Source organism: Vombatus ursinus, unplaced genomic scaffold, assembly GCF_900497805.2.
Source record: "Vombatus ursinus unplaced genomic scaffold, bare-nosed wombat genome assembly UNPS02000582.1, whole genome shotgun sequence".
In the NCBI taxonomy this organism is placed as follows: domain Eukaryota; kingdom Metazoa; phylum Chordata; class Mammalia; order Diprotodontia; family Vombatidae; genus Vombatus; species Vombatus ursinus.
This window is the reverse complement of record NW_020940360.1, coordinates 6552401-6578564: the sequence shown is the minus strand read 5'-3', so window position 1 is coordinate 6578564 and position 26164 is coordinate 6552401. Positions and strand designations below refer to the sequence as shown.

The 26164-nt window shown below is 38.2% G+C and overlaps 2 protein-coding genes across 2 annotated transcripts in view; both read right to left on the bottom strand.

Moving 5' to 3' along the window:
* The window catches only part of LOC114037828 (cytochrome b5 reductase 4), a 101206-nt gene extending 87073 nt beyond the window's left edge, over positions 1–14133 (bottom strand). The window contains exons 1-2 of the mRNA XM_027854804.1: positions 14025–14133; positions 8527–8680 (exon numbers count right to left, since the gene is read on the bottom strand). Coding sequence (XP_027710605.1) covers positions 8527–8680; positions 14025–14099 — 229 coding nt within the window. The 5' untranslated portion in view covers positions 14100–14133. The remainder of the gene's footprint in view (positions 1–8526; positions 8681–14024) is intronic.
* A 4015-nt stretch (positions 14134–18148) lies between these two features.
* RIPPLY2 (ripply transcriptional repressor 2) lies at positions 18149–24239 on the bottom strand. Its single transcript, XM_027854814.1, has 4 exons — positions 24000–24239; positions 23536–23614; positions 22477–22541; positions 18149–18374 (listed from the first exon to the last, which is right to left on the bottom strand). The coding sequence occupies exons 1-4, from the start codon at positions 24107–24109 to the stop codon at positions 18206–18208; spliced, it is 423 nt and encodes a 140-aa protein (XP_027710615.1). The 5' UTR covers positions 24110–24239; the 3' UTR covers positions 18149–18205.
* Positions 24240–26164: the final 1925 nt, after the last annotated feature.

The window sequence follows — 26164 nt, the reverse complement described above, 5'->3', positions numbered from 1 at the left end:
AATCATCTATATAGAGATAATTGAACCAAAGAGAGCTAATGAGACTACCAAGCAAGAAAGTATAGAGAGTGAAAAGAAGAGAGGGCCTAAGTCAGTCTCAGGAGACACCCAGGTATTGAATATGACCTGGATGAATAAGCAGTGAAGAAGACTGAGAAGAAGTAGTCAGGAGAAAAGGAAAGAAGATAGTCATGAAAACATAACAAGAAGACAGCATCCAGAAGGAGGCAATCTATAGTGTCAAACAGTACAGATAGGTCAAGGAGGCTCAAGACTGATAAAAGGCCAACAAACTTGGAAATTAATTAATATTAAGATTATTAGTAACTTTGGAGAGGGCATTCTCAGTTGAATGATAGGGTCAAAAGCCAAACAGCAGAGGATTTAGAAGAAAATGGGAGAAAAGGAAGCAGAGGCACCTAGTGGCTTTCTCAAAGAGTCTAGTTATGAAGGAAAAGAAAGATTTAGCAAGATTATAGGATAAAGTGAGGGGTTTTTGGATTTTTTTTAAGGATTGGGGAGACACAGACATGTTTGTAAGCAGCAGGGAAGGTACTAACAAATATAAAGAGTTTGAAATCAAAAGAGATAGTGGGCACAATCTGCTAGAGAAGCTGGAGGGGATGGGATCAAAATTGCATCCTGAGAAGGGGCTGGCTTTGCCAATCAGAGGAGCCACTAATTCATCCTAGACCAGAGTGAAGAGGGAGATAGTGGGGAAGGCGTTTGAACGATATAAGTTGAAGACGAAAGGAGGAAAGTAAGTGACTACCAGATGGCCTCATTTTTTTTCAGTGAAGTATGACACTGAGGTCCTTGCCTAAAAGGGTAGGAGAAAGGGCTGCCATAGAAGGCCTGAGGACAGACAAAAAGGCTCATAGCAGCTACTATGGAGAGTGGAGAAGTGGATTAATTAGAGGGGAATAGAATTTTGTTTTGGTGCATTTAGGACTCAGTTGAGATTAGGTAGTTGTGGACCCAATTAGCAGTTTTGTGATTTTTTTTTCTTCTATGTGAGAAGAAGTAAAGGAAGCAGATGGTAGGAATAATCCAGGGTTGGGGCTTGGCAAGTTATGATAGGTGGGGGTGGGGGTGGGGGTGGGGGAGGCAAAGAAATCAAGTGAGAAGGAGGATACTGTGGAGTTGAGGGCGTTCACCAATGGGCCAAGATAAGAAAGAGAGGAAAATGCAGCCAGTGCAAGGGAGATGGCCTCAAAAAGAAATGAGGGATGGAGGGAATAGAGATACAATGACAACAAAGAACAGGATTATGATCTGTAAAACAAAAGGAAAGATGGAATAATAAAAGATTATTGTAAGACAAAAAAAAATTTCAGAGTTTAGGAACAAGGGAGTGGAAGCTATCAATGATCAAGTGATAGCAACATTGTAGAACATTGCGGCAACATCAAGCATATAACCATCTCTGTGTGTAGCTCAAGTGGAGTGGAATAGTAGACTATGAGAACTAAGTAGAATGAGGAACAGTGAAAGAAATTCCCTCTATGCTAGTAGACAGCTGCTCTACAACTTACAGTTGTAAAGCTACCAGAGGGACAAAGAGTTTACATTACTATCCAAGGTCACAGAGCCAGACAGACTCTGAGGTCAACTTTCTATTGTAATACACTCCTCTCACACTTACACATAAAACAAAAACTTACTTCTCTCGTTCCTGATTGACGTTTCCTGACAAGATCAACCAAGGATATCTAAACATGGAATCTTCCTTATTAATATGTGTACTATATGTAGATTTGGATATAGATTCCTTCTACTTTTCTAGGCTTCTAATAAGGGCGTTCTACAGAGTCCTGTCCTGGGCACTCTTCTCTCTATGATGACAATTTCATTCACTCTCAAGGCCTCAATTGCTATGCCCACGCAGATGACTCCCAAAATCTTTATATCCAGTCATGATGTTTCTTTCAAGCTCCAGAAATTCACATCCAATTAATTATAGGACATATCTACTTGCATAATCCATCCCCATCTCAAACTCAACATGTTAAAACTGGGCTTTCCCCCTCAACCTAAACCTAGGATTGTCCAGTCTTATCATCTGTCCCTGTAGTTATCCCTTTCAAAAGGTGAGGCACTGATATCTGTCCTAGGACTAGTCCCTGAAGACTATCAAGTCTTCACATGTGCACTGTAGCTGAACTTTCTCAATCGTATTGTCTTTTCCAAACAGAATGTAAGCTTCTGGATAGCAGGGACTTCCTCAATTCACTATTTGTACACCCAGTCCTTAATACAGTCAGTGCTTTATACTGTATTAAGAGCTCAATAAATCTTTTTCCATCTCAAACTTAATTATTTTCCTGGCTTCCATGGCGTAACCATTTATCCTTAAGGATAGGCATTACTTTAAAATTGTTTGACTCTTCCTTCTCCCTTACTTCTCCTCCAATAAGACACCAAATCCAGTTGACTCTACCTTCAGCAACTTTTCTCAAATAATCTCTTTCTCTCTTGATATTAAAAATCTTAAAAAGTACAATAGGTGATTAATAAATCTTTAATGCATTATATTGCTATTATATATTACTCCTCAGAGATCCAGAACCAATGAGACTGCCTTCTTAACTTTGTTCTCTTAAAGTATTCATTAAATAACATCATGGCTTTAGGAAAGGTAAATGCTAGAAGAGCAATATTCTACTAAAGCATTATCTATAGGAAATCTGAAGTAGGAAGCCTGCTTCCCTAATGGACTAATCCTCCAGAATCCAAAAGGAAAATACCTGGTCAAACTCATTTATAACCTAATAATACAAAATAACAATCTAGAGGAGAAGTCTAGGAAAAATTTCACTTGAAGACAAAAATTATTTGATTTTTGTATCCTCAGCCTCTAGTACTGTGCTAGCAACAAAGGTACTTAATAAATGCTTGACGTTTGCTTGTATCTCTAACCAAGCAGACAACATTATTTAATAATCAGCCTTTCTTGTTTATCTTGATCCTTATTTTAGGTCAAAATAGAAGAGATCATCTCCCTTCCTCTATCCCTTAAACCTATGCTTACCCTCAAAATTACTTACTCTCACAGACTTAAAACAGTACAAACATGAGGATATGAAGATTTAAATGAAACTATAAATGAGATACCTTACAAAGTCAACACAGCACTTCTGTCATATCATAATATGGCTTCCTCTTTACATATCCATATAATGTAGCTTCCTCTTTAACTACATTTTTAATAGTCTTGACTGCTTCAGACTTGGGCAGTTAATCTAATAGATTATCAGGGTAACCTAATAGATTTCCAGGGACTCCTCAAATCCTGGCAAAGTTATCAAGAAAATATTTCAAATGGATTTCAGGTGACGATAGACATAGTTTTATCAAGTTCAAATTTTTTTATAAATAAGAAACCTATCTTTTCAAAACCTTTGGTCCATATATTATATAATCTGATAGGAGATTTTGAGTTTTGCAGTCAAAGTCAGTAAAGGCTAAAGATTTTAGCCTGCTTTAGCCTGCTTCTGCAAAAAGAATCATATAAGGCAGGGTGGGTGAATCAAAGAAACAAGAGATGCTGTATGAGAAGTCCTGGCTCTGCAATTTACTTTCTACATGAGCTTGAGGAAATCACAACCACTTTTGGCCTGTTTCTTCATTAGCAAAACGAGGGATCTGATTTAGATCTAAGGGCCTTAATAGCTCTAAATCCTATGATCTTAAATACAAATTTCTACTGATGACAACCTATTTTATTCAACTGTATTGGTCTATGAGAATACGACCTTCCACATTTTATAGATTTTAGGGTCCTCTATAGCTTGAATCTAGTGGCTCTAACCACTTTCAAATATTTGATTATATAAAGCTCAAAAAAATACTAGAAGATCTCTTGCCTCCAGAGCTCTTTAGATCCTGTCGTAAGTGATGAGTGTCTATCTTTACAAAACTATTTACTCATTTCACCAATAGAAAATCCTCAAAATTATTTCCAAAAATTGTCTATCACATATTTAAGAAAAGAAACTATTTTTTCCGAATAATAAAATTCTGGACATTCCTTCAAAACTCTATGCAAACTTTCTTCTCAAACTGACTAGTATCTAATCCTATTACCTTGCATAATAATCAAATAGGTTTTAGGTTTTATTCCACTACTGGTCTCTGCTATACTATGAGAATTCAATTCAAGTCAACAAATGTTTTAATAAGCAAGATCAAGGTGCTGCAGATACAAATAAAAGAATGAAATGGTCCTTGATCTCAAGGTACTAACATATACACTATTAAGCAAAAGCAAAGTAAGTCTGGGGACCCCTTACATGCTTTAAAATGCATAAAATAAGATATATAAGATTTAAAAGAAAATGAATAATACTAAATATTGAAATAAGGTTATCAAAATATTTTTAAAATAAATTCATAAATCCCAGATTAAGAACTCTTGCTCTATATCTGAATAATGGCCGCTGACTTTTGCTGTGTCCAAAAAATTAACCTCACAACAGTCAATTGAGCGATTAATGTCCAAACATATCTGGGATTAGGGTTAGTGTTAGAAAGGAATTTAGGATTAGAAACAAAGCAAGCAGTGCTACAAAAACAACATATACAATGAGTACAACAATGTAAATGGAAAGAACAAGCACAACAATTAAAACCAAATGGAGTGGTATTATAATGATCAAGCGTGGCCCCAAATTAAAAAACACTTTTTCCTCTCCTTTGCAGAGGTGTGGAACATTGCAGAGAAAGTCCGCGATTTTTTCCCCTCCTTTCTCTTTTTGAAAAAAATTCTTTGTTATATGGGATGTTTCTCTGGGAAGTGGGGGTAGGGGAATACCGAAGGAAATATAGTCAAAGTATAAACAAAACATGTCAATAAAAATCAATTGTTTTTTAAAAGTGGAGAATTGTATCTTTTTTTGGGGGGCAAAACAATCAAGTTAAGTGACTTGCCCAGGGTCACACTGCTAGTAAGTGCCAAGTGTCTGGGGCCAAATTTGAACTCCAGTCCTCCTAACTCCAGGACTGGTGCCCTATCCACTGTGCCATCTAGCAGGCCCCAAGAACTGTATCCTGTTACCAAAATAATGTATAATCATCTAATAATAGAAGCTTATACCTATATAGTGCTATGTGGTTTTAAAAAAAGCACCTTATATATGTCATCTTGCTTCAAGTATTAAATTGCTAAACTAAGATACAAATCTATTTCAAACTACAACATTCATTTGGCCTCCATCAATCTCTACAGTGTAACAACCATTATTAAACACTGAGAGAATTTTCACTTCAGCTCTGCCTGAAGCCCATTAATACCAGGGTGTTAGGGTATTAAGAGTATACTTTACTCTAAACTCAAAGTTTTCCACATATGATCCTTGTTCCTATTTCCTGACGCAACATAACATTACTAATATTGCCCCATTAAAAAAAATATATTGATGTTTAATGATCACATCACATGACAGTAAAGTCTATATTGTCTAGGCTGAAACGGAGAAGAGCTATTTACCCTTTTGTAGAGTGGAAATTTTTTTAAAGAAAGTAGGGGGAGTCAAATCTAGGTTTCACTAGGCTTTCGTAATCAATGGTGATTCACATGGGTAAACCATTTAGTGTTCTACAGAGAGAGCTCAATGAGGAACCATTAACTATTAGTTAAATAGAAATTTAAACAAATCAACATCTCTCATTCCCATAATCACCCAATATGTCATACCAAAGTAGAAGCTTTTACTTTTATAACAATGATATACTTTAAGAAAAATAAACTGAATTTTAAAAATAGACAAAACTTATGCCTAGATATTTCTTCATCCCTAAGACTAACATAAATCTTATATATCTATCTGATGTCTCAACTTTTCTGGAACCATTATTCATCAAATTCTTATATATGCTATTCAGGGAACAATTTGACTAATCAATTAGTCATTAGGCTCAGTCATTACTTTCTTTTTTAAGCTAAACAACAATATTCTGTAAGGTTTCAAAGGAAATTAGTCATGGTCTTCTGCCAGTTTTATTTGAATGCAAAGGGCCCTACACAGGGAGGACAAAAGCAGTCAGTCCCTAACTCAACTCTATTAGAGTTACATCATTTGTTCCCTTAGCCTTTCCTCCAATATGACCTAAGACTCATAAACTAGACTCCCAAAGACTCATTTTACCGTACTCAATATGAAGCACCATTGAGAAGCAGGCATTTGGGGAGACTGTCTCAACAGTCTTTTTTCAACCTTGTATATACCTGAATACAATGTAGAAAGTTATCTATTTATCTCATGTATAAAATGAAATATAAATCAGCTCATGCTTGTTCAAATAATTCTTAAAGGTACTCAGACTCAATCTCAATATAATTCCAAAAAAAATCTAATGAGTTCCTTTTCGAAGCTATTTTGTGAGATACAAAAAGTAAACAACACCCAGTCTTTAACCTAAGATTTATAATCTAATAAGGATATCTGCACAACCCACAAGCACCTACTATGTACCACACACTGCTAAGCATGAAGGATACAAAGGCAAACATACATTACCTGTCCTCAATGAGCTTATATTGTAAGAGAATTTAACAATGAAAGAGAATATAAAGAACCTGATAATCCAAATGGGCAGATTCAAAGCAGAGAGAAATCACTTACAACTAGAGAGATCTTAGATCTCCAGGACCACCAAGTGAGTGGCACTTGAAGTGAGCCTTGGATTTCAATAAGGAAAGGTAGGAATGGGAGAGGAAGAAGCCTTAAGGAGTGTGAGCCAAGGTCTATAACTGGGAGATGAATTTATGAAAAAAATTTGGTAAAGGCTTATTATGTGCCAATCACTATGCCAAGCACTGGGAATACAAATACAAAAAGAAAGATGGTCCCTGACTTTAAGGAGTTTACATTCTAATAGGGGAAGACAACACATAGAGAAGGGTATATTGGACTAGAAAGTCACCATGACAGAAAGTTCAACGATCAATATATCCTTTCCAAAAATGGCAGTATTGATATGATTACTGTTCCCAGAGTTATAAGGGGAGGGGATTGAGATCAGGGATTAGGAGGACGAAGGGAACTATCAAATCTGCACATGACCCTGAACTGGAAATCAAATGAAATAGGAAATGGACACCAGTCATTTACCTTAATGAATTATCTCCTTAATGATTTACTTTTGATATTTTAATATAGCTTTGTTATTTCAATAATAAAAATTACTTTCATTCACATAGCTTATTTTGGTTTTGAGTGGAGTATATGCTAAAATATGTCAAAATGATAAGCATTTTCTTTTAATAGCACAACAAAAGACATTTACTTTGCTGCTATCAAAGAAAAATGCCTAAGAAAAATTACTGATAAGATAGAACACAGTCATAAATGAAAGATAAAAGAAAATCTGACAATTTAATTAAAATTTTACCCTGGACCTAGAAGGGACTGAAGAGGTCACCTAGTCCTATCCCTTCATTTTACAAATGAGGAAACTAAGGCTCAGAAAGTTTAAGCTGGCAGCTAAATGGCACAGTGGGTAGAGAGCTGGACCTAGAGTCAAGAAGAGCTAAGTTCAAATCTAGCATCAGACATTTACTAGCTATATGGGCCTTAGCAAGTCACTTAAACTGTTTGACTCAGTTTCTCCACCTAAAAAATGTGGACAGCATAGCACCTACCTCTCAGGGTTGTTGTGAGGTTAAAATAAGTTACTGTTTACTACATGCTTTGCACTTGAATGAAATTTCCATATGAACGAAGCTTATCCCTTCAAGCACCAAAACTTTTTTGTCCTAATCAATTTTGAACAAAATTTTTCAGAAATGTTTTATACATTTCCCTGAGCTTAAACTGAGGATATTATAGAAAGTATAACTTTTTCTTAATAAAACAAGATCATAATCACAAATATTCATTGCAGTCCTACAATTCTGCTCTGTGCTTTTTTTTTTTAATTTAAGTTTCTCAATTTCTTCGTTGAATGTCTGGTTCTCAGCCTATCTCTAACAGTGTCCCCTTCCCACCACCACTGCTGGTTCAATGTTTCAAGTTGAGAAAACAGATAACTAAAGTTTAAGAAGTTCACGTTAAATAAAAATTAAACCGTAAAAGGCTCTAAGAGTTCAGGAGTAAAGCACTTCAATTTAAATGTAGGGATTTTGTCATAATCGTTTCAAGTGCTCAGGGGTCTTGTTTGTGGGATTTCAATCCAAAGGGTTGAAGTTCCTAGATAAGCAGAGGACTTATACCTAATTTTCCTGTTCTACTAGATTGAAATGCTTAGAAAATCCTCTGTTCCCTTCCCAAGTAAATAAAACAATGTTTTCCATTTGGGAAGTTTGCTGCCTTCTACGAGTGTGTATTAAATTACTCAAGCAATACCAAGGAATATTAAAAAGAAGGTTGCACAATTTAATTCTTATAATAGAATTCTACTGTTATGCAAATATAAGGAGTTTGTTTTAAAAGTCTGTTTGTGGATCCCATTCTCATTATTGGGTCTCTCAATGGAAAACATAATAAAATTCACACCTAAGCCAATAAGTAAATAAAAACTACTTACCTCTTATGCATACCCAACAATCATCTTTTTTGTTGTGTTTTATAAGTTCCTCTTCAGTTACTTCAATTAATCTTCCTTTCAATCCTGTGAGATCCTTTCCACTTTTGGTCAGTCGAATCCAATCCATAAGACTTCTGCCTTGCTTTAAAGGTACCTCAAAAGGAATAAGAATTTCTTCTCTTAAGTCAACTAAAAATTTTCCTATTTGTGGATGACTCTTCCCCAAGGCTTCCCTTTTCCCTTTCCCTGACTTATGTTCACTTTTTGTTCTTATTAACTCCCTAGAAGCGAGCTGATAATCAAATTTGAGAATTCAGATATCTAGTATAGGCAAATTTTGTTATCAACTACTCTAAGGAGCTGTTCACATTATACTGTAGAATTTTATACTGAAAACTGAAATAATGGGTAGACTTATAAATGTCATCATCTAAATAGCTTTTTTCATAATAGTATCTAACAGGAAAATATTTGAGGAAAGTGAAATAAACTTAAAATGGTTTCGGGGACAACTGTCTATATAAAAATCTGGATTTTACAAAAATTGCAACTATAAACCAACCAGTAAAGAAGCAAAATCTATGATGAAATAATGGAAAAGAGTAAAACTAGCACTGTTCAAAGCTTTGAGAGGGTCTTTATAGAAATAATACATTTTCAGAATCTTCATCAGCAGGAGTCTTTAACCTTGGATCTAGGAACTTTTAAAAAAAAAGTATTTTGATAACTGTATTTCAATATAATTTATTTCCTTTGTAATACTGTATATTTTATTTTATCTATTTAGAAATATTCTGAGAAGAGGTTCACAGGCTTCACTAGACTGTCCAAGGGGTTCATAACACAAATAAAGTTAAGAACTTTTGTTTAACAGCAAAAAGGCATTATACATGCTTAATAAATGTTTGATGAATGAACAAGTATATGAGTGATAGAAGAAATTTCTTTATAAGAAATTTCCACAGGAAAGTATAAAGTCTGTAACAATAGAACTGTAGAATAAAAAATAATATAACAGCAGAGACTGATCAGAAAAGGTCTTTACTAAATCATAGTGATTAGATAACTCAAAATTAATAAATACTTTGGTTTTCTCCCAATGTCATACCCTTCTCATTCTATCATTTTTCAAGCTAAATTGGCCACATAAAACATCTGTGTTTGTCACATATTGACAGAATTCACAGATGCTGAGGAAATGGAATAGCTCCCTAGGATAAAAGAGGGTTTAAGCATAAAAGAAATTAAACCTGTTTTCATAGTGGAAAACTGCTATACATACTATGTATATTTGAACAATCTCATATTTAATATTTTGTAGGAGAAAATATGGCTAACATCAAAATTCTCTGCAGAACAGTTTGTGAAGCACTGATCTACGTCATTCTATCTACGTCAATCTCCTTCATAATATAATTTGGCTACCATCTGACTAAGTAGAGAAAGTAATGAGCCAGAAAATAAACTCTTCCACTCCGAGACAAAATCAGATCTTCCTCATTAAGCCAGGCTTCCAATCATCCTTCCCTTCCCTTTTTATCTAGCTAACAGGGAAACAATGAGGTTATTAAATTATTCAAAATTAATTTACAATTTCTCCCAAAATCCATGCACACACAGCAAAATCATTCAAACAGGAGGAGGAACTTGGCTATATTTTGATAATTAGTAGCATTACTTCATTGATGCAAATAATATATAATAGTATCAGCTATGTGGATATGATCATATAATAACACTTAGAGCTGTACATAGCTGTTTACATGTTACCTCCCCCATTAGACCGTGCTTTCCTTGAGAGCAGAGACTGATTTTTTGCCTTTCTTTTTATCCCCATTCTGGTTTGTAACACTATGCTAAGCACAGTGCCTGACACATGGTAGGTATTTAATAACTGCTTACTGATTTGACTTACAAGCTACCCAATAATGTTGGTTTACCTCTAGTCAAACCACTTCCTTGGATGCTGGACAAATCACTTTTAAAAATGTCCATTATCTCCCCAATCTGCTAAAAACTCTCACTTGATCTGTCCATCCCTACTAGCTATCACCCCCATGTCTCTTCTGCCCCTTTATGGCTAAACTCCTTGAAAGTCAACCTAAAATTGATACCTCCATTTCCTTTTTTTTCTCACTCTCTTAACTCCATAATCTTACTTCCCACCTCACCATTCAATCAAAACTGCCTTCTCTAAAGTTACTAATGATCTCTTAATCGCCAGTTCTAATGGCCTCTTTTCAATCTTCCTTCTTCTTAACCTCTCTCTGGTCTTTGACATTACAATTATCTTCTTCTCTTTTATATTCTCTTCTCTCTAGGTTTCCAGGAGTCTACTCTACCCTGGTCCTCTTCCTGCTGTCTGACCACTTCTCAGCTTCCTTGCTGGATTTCTGTCCAGGTCACATCCCCCTAACTGTGAGTGTCCCAAAGGGCTCTGTCCTGGACCCTCTTTTCGTCTCCCTCTATAATACTTCAGTTGGTGACTTCATCAGCTTCCACAGTTTCAATTATCTTCTCTATGATGATGATTCTCAGAGAGATTTATGCAGCCCTAATCTCTCTCCTACCCTCCAGATTCATGTCTGCAAATGCCTATCAGACTTTTCAAACTGGATGTCCCATAGATATCTTAAATTTAATTAAGTTCCAAACTGAACTCAATATCTTTCTGTGCTTCTGAACTTCCCTATTACTGTCAAAGGCACCACCATCCTCCCAAGCATTCAGACTGGAAACCTACAAGTCATCCTCAATCTCTCACTTTCTCACCTACCCTATCCAATTTGTTGCCAAGTCCTGTTGGTTTTGCCTGTGTAACAACTCTGGTATATTGCCCCCTTCTCTCCTCTGACTCTTCCACTAACTTGATGCAGACCCTCATACCTTCACATCTGGATTATTAGAATATCCTGCTGGCTGGTCTCCCTAACTCAAGGCTCCACCCACTCCAGTTCATCCACCACTCAGCAAATTTATCCTCCTAAAGTACAGATTTGACCACATCACCTCTCTATTCAATAAACTCCAGTGACTTCTTATTACTTCCAGGACGTAATATATAATCCTCTACCACTCAAATCTCTTCAGACCTGGCCTCCTCCTACCTTTCTAATCTTGTATACCTTAACTTACTCCTCATCACATACTTAGGCAGCCAAGTGGCACAGTGGATACAGTGCTAGGCCTGCACATCAGGAAGACCTGATTTCAAATCTGGCCTCAGACACTAGCTGTGTGACCTCAAGCAATTAATTTAACCTCTATTTGCCTCAGTATTCTCTACTGTAAAATGGGAATGATGATAATAGCATCTACTTCCCAGGGTTTTTACAAAGATCAAAAGACATAATATTCGTAAATCACTTATCATAGTGCCTGTAGTAGGCATTGAACCTCTTTCTTGCACTGTTCTAACTTTCTGCAGTACAGTCCTTATTTGGATGTAGTAAGCATTATATAAATGCTTTTTATCATTATTAGTATAATTATTATTATATTCTGCAATATAGTGACACTGGCCTCCTTGCAATAGCTGACAAAAGGGAGTTCAACTCCTAACTCCATGCCTTTTTATTGACTGTTCCCCAAGTCTGGAATACTCTACATCCCCCTATTTCCACTTCCTGGTTTCCCTGGCTTCCCTCAAGTCCCAGCTAAAATTCCATCTTCTAATGGAAACCTTTCCTGATCCCCCTTGGCTCTACTGATTATCTCTAATTTATCCTGTATTCATCTTGTTTGTACATAGCTGTTTTTATGTTGTCTTTTCTACTGGACTGTGAACTCTTTGAGAGCAGGGGTTGTCTTTTGCCTTTCTTTGTTACCTACAGCACTTAGTACAGTTGCCTGGCACATAGTAGGTACTTAATAAATGCTTACTGGTTGACTGGACCTCTGTTTCTTCTTTAGAAGGAGGGAGTTTTGCTATATAGACTTCTAAGATCCCTTCAGCTCCTACACCCATGATCCTAATCCCATCCTTTGCCAGTGCCTTCTCCAAATTACTTTGTGTATGGATTAAATGTGATGGCATATGTACAACCCCTTGCAAATCTTAAAGTACTAATATAAACGATTATTACGCATTTTGAATGAACTTGTGTTCTTATCTGTTTATCTATCTTATAGTTTTCCTGCAACTGAATGTAATTGGTAGAATCAGGGGTGGGGAATCTTTGGCCTCAAGGCCACATGTGGCCCTCTAGGTCCTCAAGTTGGGCCCTTTGACTGAATCCAAACTTCACAGAACAAATCCCCTTAATAAAAGAATTTGTTCTGTAAAACTTGGACTCAGTCAAAAGGCCACACCCAAAGACCTGCAAGGCCACATGCAGCCTTGAGGCCACAGGTTCCCCACCCCTGATTTAGTTTTTTTTTTTTAATTCTTATCCTCAAAATCTAGCAATTAGTAGTTGCTTGATAAATGAGTACAACAAAGATAAAGATGATGATGATTATAAAGCTGATGAAAATGACGATGATGATAACTACCATGTGCAGCACAGTGGAGAGAGTGCTGGACCTGGAGTCAGTAAAACCTGAGTCCATATACAGTCTCTGATGCTTCCTAGCCCTGTGACCCTGGGCAAGTCACTTAATCTGGGGGATAATAATAGCACCTACCTCAAAGGGTTGTTGTGAAGGCCAAATGAGATAATATTTGTAAAGTGCTTAGCACACAGTACCTGCCATACAGCAAACACTATATATTTGTAAAGTGTGTGGTACATGGTACCCAGCACATAGTAATCACTATATAACTGTTGGCTATTATTAACAGCTTTACAATACAGCACTTTAAGGTTTGCCAAGCCCTGTTCTATGACCTATGATCCCAAGAACTGGGGATGGGAGAAAAAGTCAATGCACTGCCACTCCTACTTTCTTCTCAATCTTCTTGTCAGTCCCTCTCCTCTTCCTCCAAGACCCCACTCAGGTTCTGCCAACTTAACCTGAAAGTGTTCGATCAGATCCTCGAATGCCTCCTTGCACGTTCCCTGAGCCTCTTCCGGACTGTTCACACCTCCAGCCCTTACATGGACGTGTGTCCCCTTCCACCTCCCCCTACTCCCCACTAAAACCTCCCTATGCTCACAAGGTATTTAATAGGGCCTGCAGCCTATCCATCCATCAAGGAATCAATAAACGTTTTTCAAGCGTCTATTATGTGCCAGGCACCGTGCTAATCGCTGGGGACTTTACGAAAGGCAAAGGCAGTCGCTGCCCTCAATGAGCCCTCGGTCTAGGTCGGCAGCCCAACGCCCGCCCCAGAGTGGCCCCTTCAAAAAGGTCTGTTGGCCGAGGTCGGCCGGAGGGAGAAAGCGGGCCGGGGACGGTGAATAAAGGAGGGAGAAAGGGCAAGAGAGCGACCAAGGGCAGGGAGGAGCCCCGGGGACGGGGACGGAGAGGAGCGGCCGGGAGAAGGAGGCGCAGAGGAGGCCGCGCCCGGGTGGGGCCGCAGGAACATCCGCAGGGCCCGGCCTTCCCCGGCTTACCTTGCTGCGCCCCCCCGAGGCGGCGCGCTGCTGCGAGCCGGGGGCGGGGAAAGCCGGCGAAGGAACGTTCAGCATCCTGGGACCAGCGGTGCGGACTGCGATCGGCCGGGGCTCGCCGGGTCCTCCCACTCACTGCTCCGGCTCGGCGGCCGGGCAGCGGCCAAGCCCCCGGCCCACTTCCGGGGTCGTCAGAGCGTCTCCAGGTGAGGGGCGCACCATGACGCAGCACGTCGCCGCCACCGCCGCAGCCTCCGCGGGCGGGGCTGAGACGCATGAGCAGAAGGGAGGGCTCGGGAAGGGGGAGAGGTGGGGAAACCGGGACAGCGGCTAAGCGAGGGCGGAGCCAGGGCGCAAACTGCGCATGCTCTCAAGCTGAACGTCTCCTGAACAGAATCCAACCTCAGCACCGAAATCCAGAGACAGCGACTTTGCGCAGAGCCGAGCCAATGAGGACAGTGGAAGCTTGTCCCAGTGCCTGGTGCTGACAGAATGTCTTTCACCTACAACGCAGTCCTGCCTTTCCAGATTCTCCTTTCGCTCTAAGCACTAGTCATCCTCCGGAAGAGCATCCATTCTCGTCCTTATCAATCAATCAACTAGCATTTCTTAAGGGCCTAGGGCCAGGTAGGGTTTTCAGACAATGAAATGAATAATCACTACTGTTATTTACTGCTTTAACAATATGAGAGGTCCTTGCTCTTCAGAAACATATTACTTCACATAACAACAACATTCATACAGCGCCTACTATGTGCCTGGCACTGTGCACTCTATACAATTATTATTTCATTTGATCCTCGTAACAACCCTGGCAGGTAGCTGCTAATATTATCCCCATTTTACAGATGAGAACAATAAATAATGATAATAACAATATTTACATAGCACCTACTATGTGCCAGGCACTGTGCACTTGTTACAATTATTATTTCATTTGATCCTTACAACAACCCTGGGAGGTAGCTGCTATTATTCCCATTTTACTGATGAGGATAATAATGATAATAGCTAACATTTCTATAGAGAGCTTACTAGGCCAGACACTGTGCTAACTGCTTTACAATTATCTCACTTGATCCCCACAACAACCTTGGAAAGTAGGTGCTATTATTATTATTATTGTAAGATGAGGACATTTTGCAGATGAGGACACTGCATAGGCCTTACTTTCTAGAAGTTTACAATCATTTACAAACAGGATCACAGCATTTTAAAGCTGGAAGGGACCAACGAGCCCATCTAGTCCAAATTTCACATTTTATAGATGATTCCCAGAAAGGATAACTGACTTGTTTAAAGTCATATAGGTCATAAACAGGAAAGTCAGGACTTAAATCCAGCTTCTCTAATTCTGAATCTAATGTTCTCTCTTTCATCTATTGAAAAAAATTCCCCAACCCCCCCCCCCCAAAATCCCTAATGTGAGGTTTGAGATATTTGTATTTCTAGGTACTATTTTAAATTTTAAAGAAGGAGCCTGGCCTACTGATTCCAGTCTCATAACCTGGAAGATGTAGGCTCATATCTGGCCTGATACACCCAGCAGTTGTGTGACCTTGGTTCAGTCACTTAACCTCTTTCTTAATTCCTGTGGGCGATTAATAGTTGCCAATCTGTATCAGTGGTGAGGAGGTGAGTGAGGGTAGGAAGAGACAGGGAAAGTGTCCTCACACATGAAATTCCCTGCACAGATGAAATCACAGATATGGAATTTATATTTTGAATTCTTATCTATTCTAACTCCCCAATCAACTCCTTCTTCAGCCCTGTAGTCTTACTCCCAGGAATTTCTGGATTTTCCCCAACCAGAAAGGAGAAACAGTTCATCAGTCTTATAACTTCATTTGGCTATAACAGCAGATTAATATAAGTATATAGAGCACAAACATAACTAAGAATTTCTAACTACCTAGAGCTCAGATTGGTCATCCTTTGTTGCTTTCCTAGACATCACTCAGACTTCAACCCTAAGAATATAACACAGAAAGGTAGGGAAAAAAATAAGTAAAAGAAAAGCAGCTCCAAACCTTAGAATAGTCAGTCAATCGGTCAACAAACATTTTTTAAGTGCCTGCTATGTGCCACGCACTGTGCTAAGCACTGGAGATACAAAAAGAGGCAAAAGACAGTCCCTGCTCTTAAGGAGCTCAATGATCTAATGTCTCATGGTTCCTTGAGACCCCCTTTCCATCCTTTGTCAGGTTCTGAACTTAAGAGCATGGCTTGAACTTGACATTTGTCTTTTTTATCTCCCTTTATGCTTCAATACCTCAGTTGGAACCCAGATCATAAGGAGTAGAAAATTAAAGTTCTGGTGTACAAATTATTTGCCAGAAATAACAGTATTATTCTAGAAAATTAGGCAAAGAATGAGTGTGTGTGTATGTGTAGTGTCATTTTTCAACTTTGTGTCCCTATGTGCCTGATACATAGCAGGTGCTGAGTGATGAACTGAATTTGTTCAAAAGATTCTATTAGTTATGCTTTTTTGAATGCTCATCATGATCTCAAGAGCAGGTTTTCATTTGTCACTATGCTGAGATAGAACAATAGCATTTCTGTGCCAGTCTATAAGTGAATATTTTTAAATTATAATTTTATATATATATATATACAAAATTCATAATAATTACATTTTTTCATTTCAATGTCTGAAGTTAGAATGAACTCTGTATGTGTGTGTGTGTATTGGTGGGTGGGTGTGTATATAGACACACACATACATACATACATGGAAGTATAAAGAAAATAAACATAACTAAGAAGAGCAGTTTGATATATCGTACAAAATGTTATATAATAATGTAATTATTATGGATTTATTGATATACAGAGGGAGAAAGAAAAAGAGAGAGAGAAAGAGAGGACATTTCAACTCTAGATATTGAAACAATAAAAAGTAACTACTATAGTTTTCTTAATTTACTACACACTCAGGAAGCTTAATTTTAAAATATTTGGACTATTACAGGTTTATTTATTTGAAAGGTGGTTATATAAAGTGAATTTGCATCATTTTTTGTCAAGAATTTTTTAAAAATCCATACTGGATCCCAAGTCTCAGTTATACTATTACTTGAAAAGGTGTTTCTCTTAATAACAAACATGTTTGGCAGCACAAGGAACTTTTCTTCATAGTCTAATTTAAGAATCAAAATAAATTATTGGATCATTAAGTTAGCACTGGCTGGGCAGAGTATATATACTGATTAAATCATGAAACTTTTAAAGGAGCAATGAAGTACCTAATTATATGTCAGCTGACATCTAGAAAATTCTATAAAGTCTAGAAGATAATACCAGATGATGTAAGATCCAGATTTAAAACTGAAATATTTGATTGATTCACTCATTTATTCAAGAAATATTTACTTGCAAAGCATAGTGCTAGACTGGGGATACAAAGATGAACAATGACTTGGATATTGGAACTCTTATTTAGAATTATGGAATATAAAAAATGTAATGAAGGAGTCTAAATCTGTGATTTCATCCACACAAGGAACTCCCAGTGTGGCTTACTCCCTTCAATAGAATAGATCAGGAATTCTTGAGTAATTTATAGACTTGGTTGCCTAGGACAAAAAGAGATTCAGTGATATGCCCGTGATCATATAGCTAATATGTAACAAAGACCTGTGGGATCATATGTCTGTAGCTAGAAGGGATCACAGAAACCACCTAGTCCAGTGTCCTCATTTTTCAGATGAAGAAACTGAGGCCCAGGGAGTGACTTGTCTAAAGTCACACAGGTAGTAAGTATCAGAGTTAGGATTTGAACGCAAGTCTTCTGACTCCAAAGTCCGAATTTTATCCAGTGTATCATGCTGGAAAAACCAGAACTTCCTCTTTCTTGACCCCAAAGCTGACTCTCTATCTACTATGCTATAGTTCTTCTCTCAAAACTTTTAATAAAAAATCCCAAATTGTCACAACTTAACTTTTAAAACTCCAAAATGATAAAAATGCAATGAAAAGAAATGTGCTTGTTTCTGATAAGGTGCTAGAATTATACCTAGGAGTAGGGAAGCATGACAAAGGCCAAACTACCCTATCAATTGCAAAATACTTTAACATTTTATTAATAACTTACACACAAATAAATTATATTTTAAAAACACTATTATACATTTGTACATTGAAATTTTAATGCTATAAACTTTGAATTCTTTCAAAAAGAATCAATCCAATTCATTTCCTGAATCCTGAATCAGCTCCTCCTCCTCCTCCTCCTCTTCACTATCAGAATCTTCATAAAATGAAATTGTAGCTTGAATTGGAAAATTTTTCAGAAGAGATTCTGCTTCTTGATACAAGAAATCATAACATTTTGATTTGGGCCAAAATAGTCTGAAACAAGTGGACAACATAGCATGCTTTATTCTTCATGTACATTTGTTTTCAGAATCCTTACACTCGTGAAATTCTCCCATTGATGCCCCAAGCTTCCATTGATCCAACAGCTGATAAATGCCCTTAGTATGGTTCCATGAGGTTAGTATTAGCATCCTAGCTTTCATATGATAACATTTCAACAGTATCTTAATAACTGATTTTTTGCTACCCCATCCCACCCCAAATAAGGTTCTAAGTTGAAAACATACAACTACTTAAAGAACTGACCAACATTGCCTTCCTTTCACAGAAGTATAAGGTCAGCATTTTCACTTGAATCAATGGTTCAGGATTTATGTTATTCCAACCACACTGGATATATGTATACTTACCAAAAACAGTTTTATTTCCTAATTTCTAAATAGTTTAAAGAACAATTTAACCTGACACAAGGCTTTGAGTTCTGATGACAGCAAAGGTTGAATTTTGAATTATTACAAATTTTGCACAAAGACAATATAGATCTAAACCTTGCTTGAAATTAATAAATATTGCCTGATTTGCTATGTCCATGGTCAACAAATATGATCATGGAGACTGTAAGATAGAGCCAGACTAAAAAGCAAAAACAGAATTTTGTTTTTGAAAAGCATTCATAATTAGGCATAAAGGTAGGACCACTTCCCATCCCTTAAAGTAATCACTGTTGCTCATGGTTCAGATTGGGTTTGCTGTATATAAAATTTTCTCAACTTAATTTTGTGGATGAAATAGATTATGTGAAAAACTAATTATAATCTCTGAATTTATTTAATATGGATTTTTTATTTTATTATCCATTTCACAGATTTAATACATTTTTCTTCTTTGCCAAGGTAACATCAATATATTCTACTGGGAATATTTTAGGTAAAGGTAAGGTTTCAAAAAGATAGATGGACTATATAAAGCAGAATTCAACATTGTGAAAAATTCTCTATATTAGAATGACTGGCTAAAAAAATCTGAATAAGAAAATATACCTTAAAGGTGGAACATTCTGTTAAAAATCTTCACTGCATTTTTTTTTCCAAAGGAAGAATCTTTTTGGCATTTATTCTGTGCTTCTGGAACCCATTTTGTGATTCTAACAAAATGATCATTTTGATGGAGGAAAAACATATTGAAAGCTGATAATTAAGTTGAAGAAAAAGTCTGCATAACATTCAGATTGTCATAAAATTCTCCTGTTTAGCCCTATACCAGAGTCTACCTATTTGCCTTTATTCCTCACCCCTTATACAATTAGCTTAGCAGTAGCTATATCACTAAATTATGCAACTTAAAAGGATTTAAACCCTGCCTGAAACCTTCTCCAGAAGTACTTCTAACTCAAGGCCCCCTCCCCCCCACCTAAAGCTATGAATCAGGAATCATATTTTTAAAATAATACACTTCTGAACTTCAAAAATTTTCACATTCCAGTTAGAAATGAATTAAGCACAGATAACAACATGGTGGACTGTCACATGAGTGTCTTGCCCTAACCAAAATATGAAGGTAATAAGGTTATTTTCCATAGAAAATCTTGTAATTTGAACCTTATACCCCTATATTGAGACTGCAACATCATCTTCATCATCATCTTTCAAAATCAAAGTCAAAGTAAAAATAACAGGGCACTTCTCAGTCTCAATATTTGGTTATAAACATATACCCAGATATCAGAATTTCAACAACCTCAGTCTTCCAGAATATTGCCCTGAACCTGAAAGTGAAAAAGGCCTCAGAGGGTGTACCACTTTACATTCACCAAATGGGGAAAAAAAATATGAAAGGGAAAGAAACACTATGCTGGCAAGTTGTGTACAAACAGGTACAACCTATCCATTGTTGGTGGAACTGCAAATTTATACAATCATTTTGAAAAACAATCTCTTTAGTACATAGTAAAAGTCACCAAAATAATCATATCCTTTGATCTAGCAATTTCACCATGGGGAATGTCCTTGGAAAGTGCTATCAAAACCAAAATCAAGGGGCAGCTAGGTGGCGCAGTGGATAGAGCACCAGCCCTGAAGTAAGGAGGACCTGAGTTCAAATTCGGTCTCAGACCAAACACTTGACACATACTAGCTGTGTGACCTTGGGCAAGTCACTTAACCCTGATTGCCTCACTAAAAAAAAAAAGAAAAAAAAACCAAAACCAAAAAGGAAGCTATCTGTACAAAGATTTCTGCAGCAGCATATATAATTGTCAAGAAAGAAAGGAAGAAAGGAAGGAAGAAAGAAAGGAAGAAGGAAAGGATAGCACAAATGTCCAATAATAGGGGAACAGTTAAATAAGTTGTGGTACATCAATGCAATGAAATACTATAATACAATTAAGGGCAACATATATGAGGTTTACAAAGAAACCTAGAAGGTTTTATAGGAAATGGTGTAAAATAAAAAAAGTAGAATGAGAAAAATGGAGTATGCAACATTCACAAACGTTTCAGAGGAAAAGTAAGTAAGAATGAATAGACAAAACTCTTCTGGGGATTTAGAGTGACTAAAAATATGGTCATGCTGCTTTATGCCTCGAAATTAAGCAATTTAAATGTAAATAGTAAGCAAGTTTAATTATTGTATTGATGTTCAGTGTTAATCATTTTAAACATACATCCACAACCCAAAAGAAAGAAAGAAAAAGGCCTCACAGTTGAATAGGCTATAAGGCCCACTCATTTCACTCAAAGAAAAGGCTAAAGGCATTTTTAGGCCAGAAAAAAAAGTGGGGAAAAGGGTGAAGATTAGACTTATGTGTATAACCTTGTTACCTGGTTTCCCCTAATTTTTAGCAAATGAGAAGCACATAGGTGGAATGGCATTTCCAGAAGTGGAACTAATCAAAAACTGAAAGCTGACATTAAAGGAGGAGACAGCTGAACCTGCTGAATCATCAACTATAAAGCAATCTTTTTACTCTAAGAGAAAATCCACTATATACACTGCATTAAAATTGAAGGACAATGAAAGGTTAATTATTTTCAGTGGACTCTGATTGTCTAGCTTCAGAAACCTAAAGGCTTTTGTGACCCTGGACAAGACACTAAATCTCTCAGCACCCTTAGGCAACTTTGTAAAATTGTCAATAGCAAAACAGTTGCAGAAGATCTATATTGGTAGATGCAATTTCCTCATCTAGAGAACCCTACACCAATGAAATAATAAGTGAAGACACATATACACATAATATGATTTTTTAAAAGCAAGCATTATACACACATATGTATGTATTAATATATGTGTGCATGTACACACATATATATTTCCATTAAAACTGTTTCAACTTTAAGCTTTATTACCTCACAGTGTAGGTTTTGGTTATATGGAAAATTCATTTATGTAGAACACTTCACTCTCCAAGGTGTTACTTGGTGTGTGAATAAACACGCTTAACTATAAATAATATCTCAGAGCTCTATATAATACTCCTGTGAAATATACAAAGGCCAGAACAATGAGCCTTACATTTCATTGGCAGCAGTGACTAACCATTCCAGGGCTCTTCCCTGGATCACACAACCTTTCTGACTATAAAATGACAAATGACCATAATAATCTCTAGGGTCTTTCTTAGTCTTCAATTTCTAATTCCTAAGGATATCATCCCACTGTCTAGCTAAATTACTAGCTTTGAAGCCATCATCTCATGTAGTCTCATTCCTCTTATTCATTTTCAACAGGAATAAAAAAAAAAGTGCTACTTGGATGACGCCAACTTCATTTACATCCTGCAGGCTTCTAAAACATCTGCAAGATGCAAGGTGACACTGCCGTACTTTTCTGCATCAGAGATTCTCCCTAACGCTTCCCTTTATGATAAAATATTTCCCAAGAATTTATGACGTAATATGTATAACAATTCTTTAGATGGGGACAGGGAACTATTATATTCCTACATTTTGGTAGAGACAAAAAAATGAACCTGCAAACAGAACACAAAATAGCTTAAAGAAGGTTCTATTTTTCCAAAGAAGGAGGCCCTGGACCATCTGACACCCAGCCAGCCAGCTACATCGTACAATTCCTTCCTACTATTCTCCTCGTAAGGATAAAAGAGTAATTAGAGGAGGTAAGACATGCCACTCACCTGACTGGATGTTTATATTGGGAAAGTTTTCCAGAGGTTTCTGTCATCCCAGACACATCACACACCTAAGATTCAAATGAGAAGAAACCAAATTACTCACTTCCAGGAGAAGCCGGTAGAATGGATCATCCCCACAGAATAGCCAGCCCCGCCTACCGAGCTCTGGAAGCCGCTGCGGATCCCTTTCTAGAACCAAATCTAAATCTATTTCAAGGAAAACAACTATCTGATCCCACTGACAGAGGTTCTACTAGGTGGAATCTCAGGTATAGCAGAGATGCCCAATATAGGGTAGGGGCTAAATGGGACACACAGGATCGTGACTTTAATAGTCACTTGGGTCCTGACCCTCCTATGTCAATGATCTGTGATTTCGTCAAAGTGCGAACTCCTTCTAATGACGCAAATCGCAGCATTTCTCCTCCCCCTCACGCACTTTACGGCTCGCCCCATCTCGCTTATTTGCTGTTCTATCTCTCGCCTCCGTGCCTTTGCTTCTGCCCTCCCCCATACCTGAAATGTTTTCCTTTTTCATCTGCTGACTCTTAGAATCCTTAAACGCCACATACAGACCAGACACTCTTGGAGCCCCTCCCCATTGCAGTTGGCACCCCCACCCAATGCTATGTTAAGTGCTTGTATTCGTGTATTGGTGAACGTGCTGTATTGCCCCCAGAATAATGCTAGCTCCTTAAACGCGTCGGACCGCTAGATTTTTGTACCCCCGGCACACAAGTTCAGTGCCAGGCATATAATAGACCTTTAATAATTGCTTGCTAAGTTAAACTGCATCTGTCTACAATTCTGTAGCTGAGAGATCGAAAGGCATCAGTCACGGAGAAATTAAGTGACTTGCCCTGGGCCACACGGTCCTACTACCTATATTGCCAGTACTCTCTCTTCTTGCCTATTAGGTCTGGCGTCTCACTACCTCCAAGTCTCCACATTCCAACCCTTTTACACACTTACACACACACACACACACAGTGCACTCTTCCCCTCCATCCTGAGTGTCTGTGTGCATTTCTCTCTGGCTCATACAGAACAAGGGCCACTTACGGTATCCTTGGGTTTGGGCTGCATTTTCTCAGCTTCCTCTCTAGGGGTGCCAAGCCAAGGTCTCCAAAATGCGGGCGACCTGCAAGTCGCGGGGGGTGTGGGGAAGAGAGCAAGGACACCAGAGAGAAGTGTGAGTCAGAGGCCAGGCGGCTGTCGTGATCACGAAGCAGAGGGGTTAAGACTTTCCTGAGAGAGAAGGGGGAGGGTTTGGGTGGATGGGGGCGGGGGTGGAGAGGGTGGAGAGAGAGAGAGAGAGAGAGAGAGAGAGAGAGAGAGAGAGAGAGACGGAGAGAGAGAGAGACAGAGAGACAGAGAGACAGAGAGACAGAGACAGAGACAGACAGAGACAGACAGAGAGAGACAGAGAGACAGAGAGAGAGAGATGCGGGATACGTAGAAAAGGGAGCAGAAAAAACTGGAATTTTTCAGTCAAATGTAGGGAAAGGGATTGCGGCGCTGAATACCGTGAGTTGTTGTTTTCTGGCCTCAGGGTCTGAGAAGCTGCGGTTTCAGGAAGCAAGCGGCAGCAGCTGGCCCAGTAGGGTCGGGACTCCGAGCTCTCCAAGCTCTCCATGTATACACCCGGTCACTAAGGCAGGAGCTCCTTCTCCCACACCCCGCAGCCCTGGTCTTCCTTCTTTATATAGCCAAGATGGCCTGATGCATATTTAGAAATGCCCCCCTCCCCACGCCATCCCAGACCTCCGGCCAGCGGGGTAAACAAAAAGGCTGAGCGTGAAGGCCAGTTCGGGTAAACAAGGCGGGGTGCGAACGCGTGCAGCTCCCAAATGGCCCAAGGAGGGATTTTTGGCAAGCAAGTGTTAATCGCTCTTAAATAGACACATGGCAACCACACTAGCCTATTTCCATGTGAAGAGGGGAGAAGGAAAGATTAAGCGAATCTACATGTTTTGTGGATTTTTGCAGAAAAACTGGTAGTGTCTGGGGGCCACCCGAACCGCCCTAGTCTCCTGGCTTTTCGACTAGGGTAGCTGCACTCAGGCAACCAGGGCTCCAAGAACGGTACTGGAAACGCAAAAGGGGCTTTCTTGACCCCCTTTCACGGGGCCCAGTCAAGCATATGAATAAGAGCCCTGTTATACAAGGCAGATTAAACTTCTTGAAGGAAGGGAGAGTGCCATTTAATCTGATTTGTACCTTTCCCTTCCCGGAACTATGTACGTGTAGCTTCTTTAATACCATTGGACAATGGTGATCATCTGTCAAGGAAAAAACTGAACAAGATAAGAAGTGGCCCAGGAATGAAGAAGAGAGTCAGACGAAGCATAAGTCTTATAATGTCGGTGTATAGCTATACATTATTTAAGCTACGTTGTCTGCAGTAGTTTTTCTTCTCTTGCCTCCCTCTCCTCCCCCACTTAATTGTGAAAAACCAAGCCTATGCTTAAAACCCACATTCTGGAACCATTTAGCATCTAAACTCAGTGCTATGCACTCAGTGGGTGCTGCTTAGGAGAGAAACTCTGCAAATAAGATTTTTTTTTCAAATATAATAGGAAAGATTTTAGTCATTGTGGAAATTTCTTGCACCCATGAAAATCACAAGGGGGAGAAGGGGGCTCATGGAACCAAAGGAACAAACATTTATTAAGCCTGCTACTTGTGAGGAACTGACCTAAGCATTTGTCAGCATTATCTTATTTGATCCTCACAACAACCCAGTGAGGTTAAGTGCTTAAATGCGTAGCTATGGCTTAATAGATAAGTCCTAAGTCTGTGGTACCCAGAGGTAGTGACTTGAAGAGGGTCCTAGAGAGAACCCTACAACAAGATATCTCAACTATGAACTTTAAGTACTATGAGGTACACTTTCTCTTAAAAATTGTAGGTGGACTATTTGAATTCAAGGGGACAGCTGGGTGGTGAAGTAGATATAATGCCAGGCCTGGAGTCAGGAAGCCTCATCTTCATCTGGCCTCTGACACTTACCAGCTGTGTGACCCTTGGTAAGTCACTTGACCCTGTTAACTTCAGTTTTATCATCTATAAAATAGTCTGGAGAAGGAAATTGCAAACCACTCCTGTATCTTTGTCAAGAAAATCCCAAATGGGATCATGATGGTTTGTACACAACTGAAAAATAACTAATTTGAATTCAAAGTGAAGTATTTTTTTCTATTTAATGAGTCAAACCACTTCTGGGTGGGAAAAATAGTCTGGACTAAATATATCCTTGGCTGCTCTACTCACTCCTCTTTCTTTCTCTTAGAATTACATTAACCATCAGGGCTTAAGAAAATTAAAGAGGAATTAAGAATAATAAATATGGATAGATGTTAAATTGCCAGTTTGTACATAATGCATATACTATTAGTATGGACATTATTTATTTATTATTTATTTATCTCTAACATTATAAGCAGTAATAGCTATATTGAGTAGGGGGTTTTGTAACTGAGAAAATTTTAATATCAGAATCAGTTTAACATTTTGGCCCAAATTTTTAGCATTGTGTTCATATTACTTATGCTGTTTGTCTTTCTTCCTTAGCCTTTCCACTGAACTAAGCCTGACTAAACCTCCCCCAGAAGGCCATAGATTTCTCTCACCAGTCTGCAGAGCAGGCAGCTCTTTACATTTTTAATGACTGGGGATGGGATGGAGAAGG

Excerpts from the sequence above, each read along its gene's own strand:
- RIPPLY2 (XM_027854814.1), bottom strand. The coding sequence starts at position 24,109 with ATGGAGAGCTTGGAGAGCTCGGAGTCCCGACCCTACTGGGCCAGCTGC. Across the intron at positions 22,542-23,535 it reads AGCCCAAACCCAAGGATACC|GTGTGTGATGTGTCTGGGAT; the intron begins GTAAGTGGCCCT and ends TTTGAATCTTAG. Across the intron at positions 18,375-22,476 it reads CAATATAAACATCCAGTCAG|ACTATTTTGGCCCAAATCAA; the intron begins GTGAGTGGCATG and ends CACTTGTTTCAG.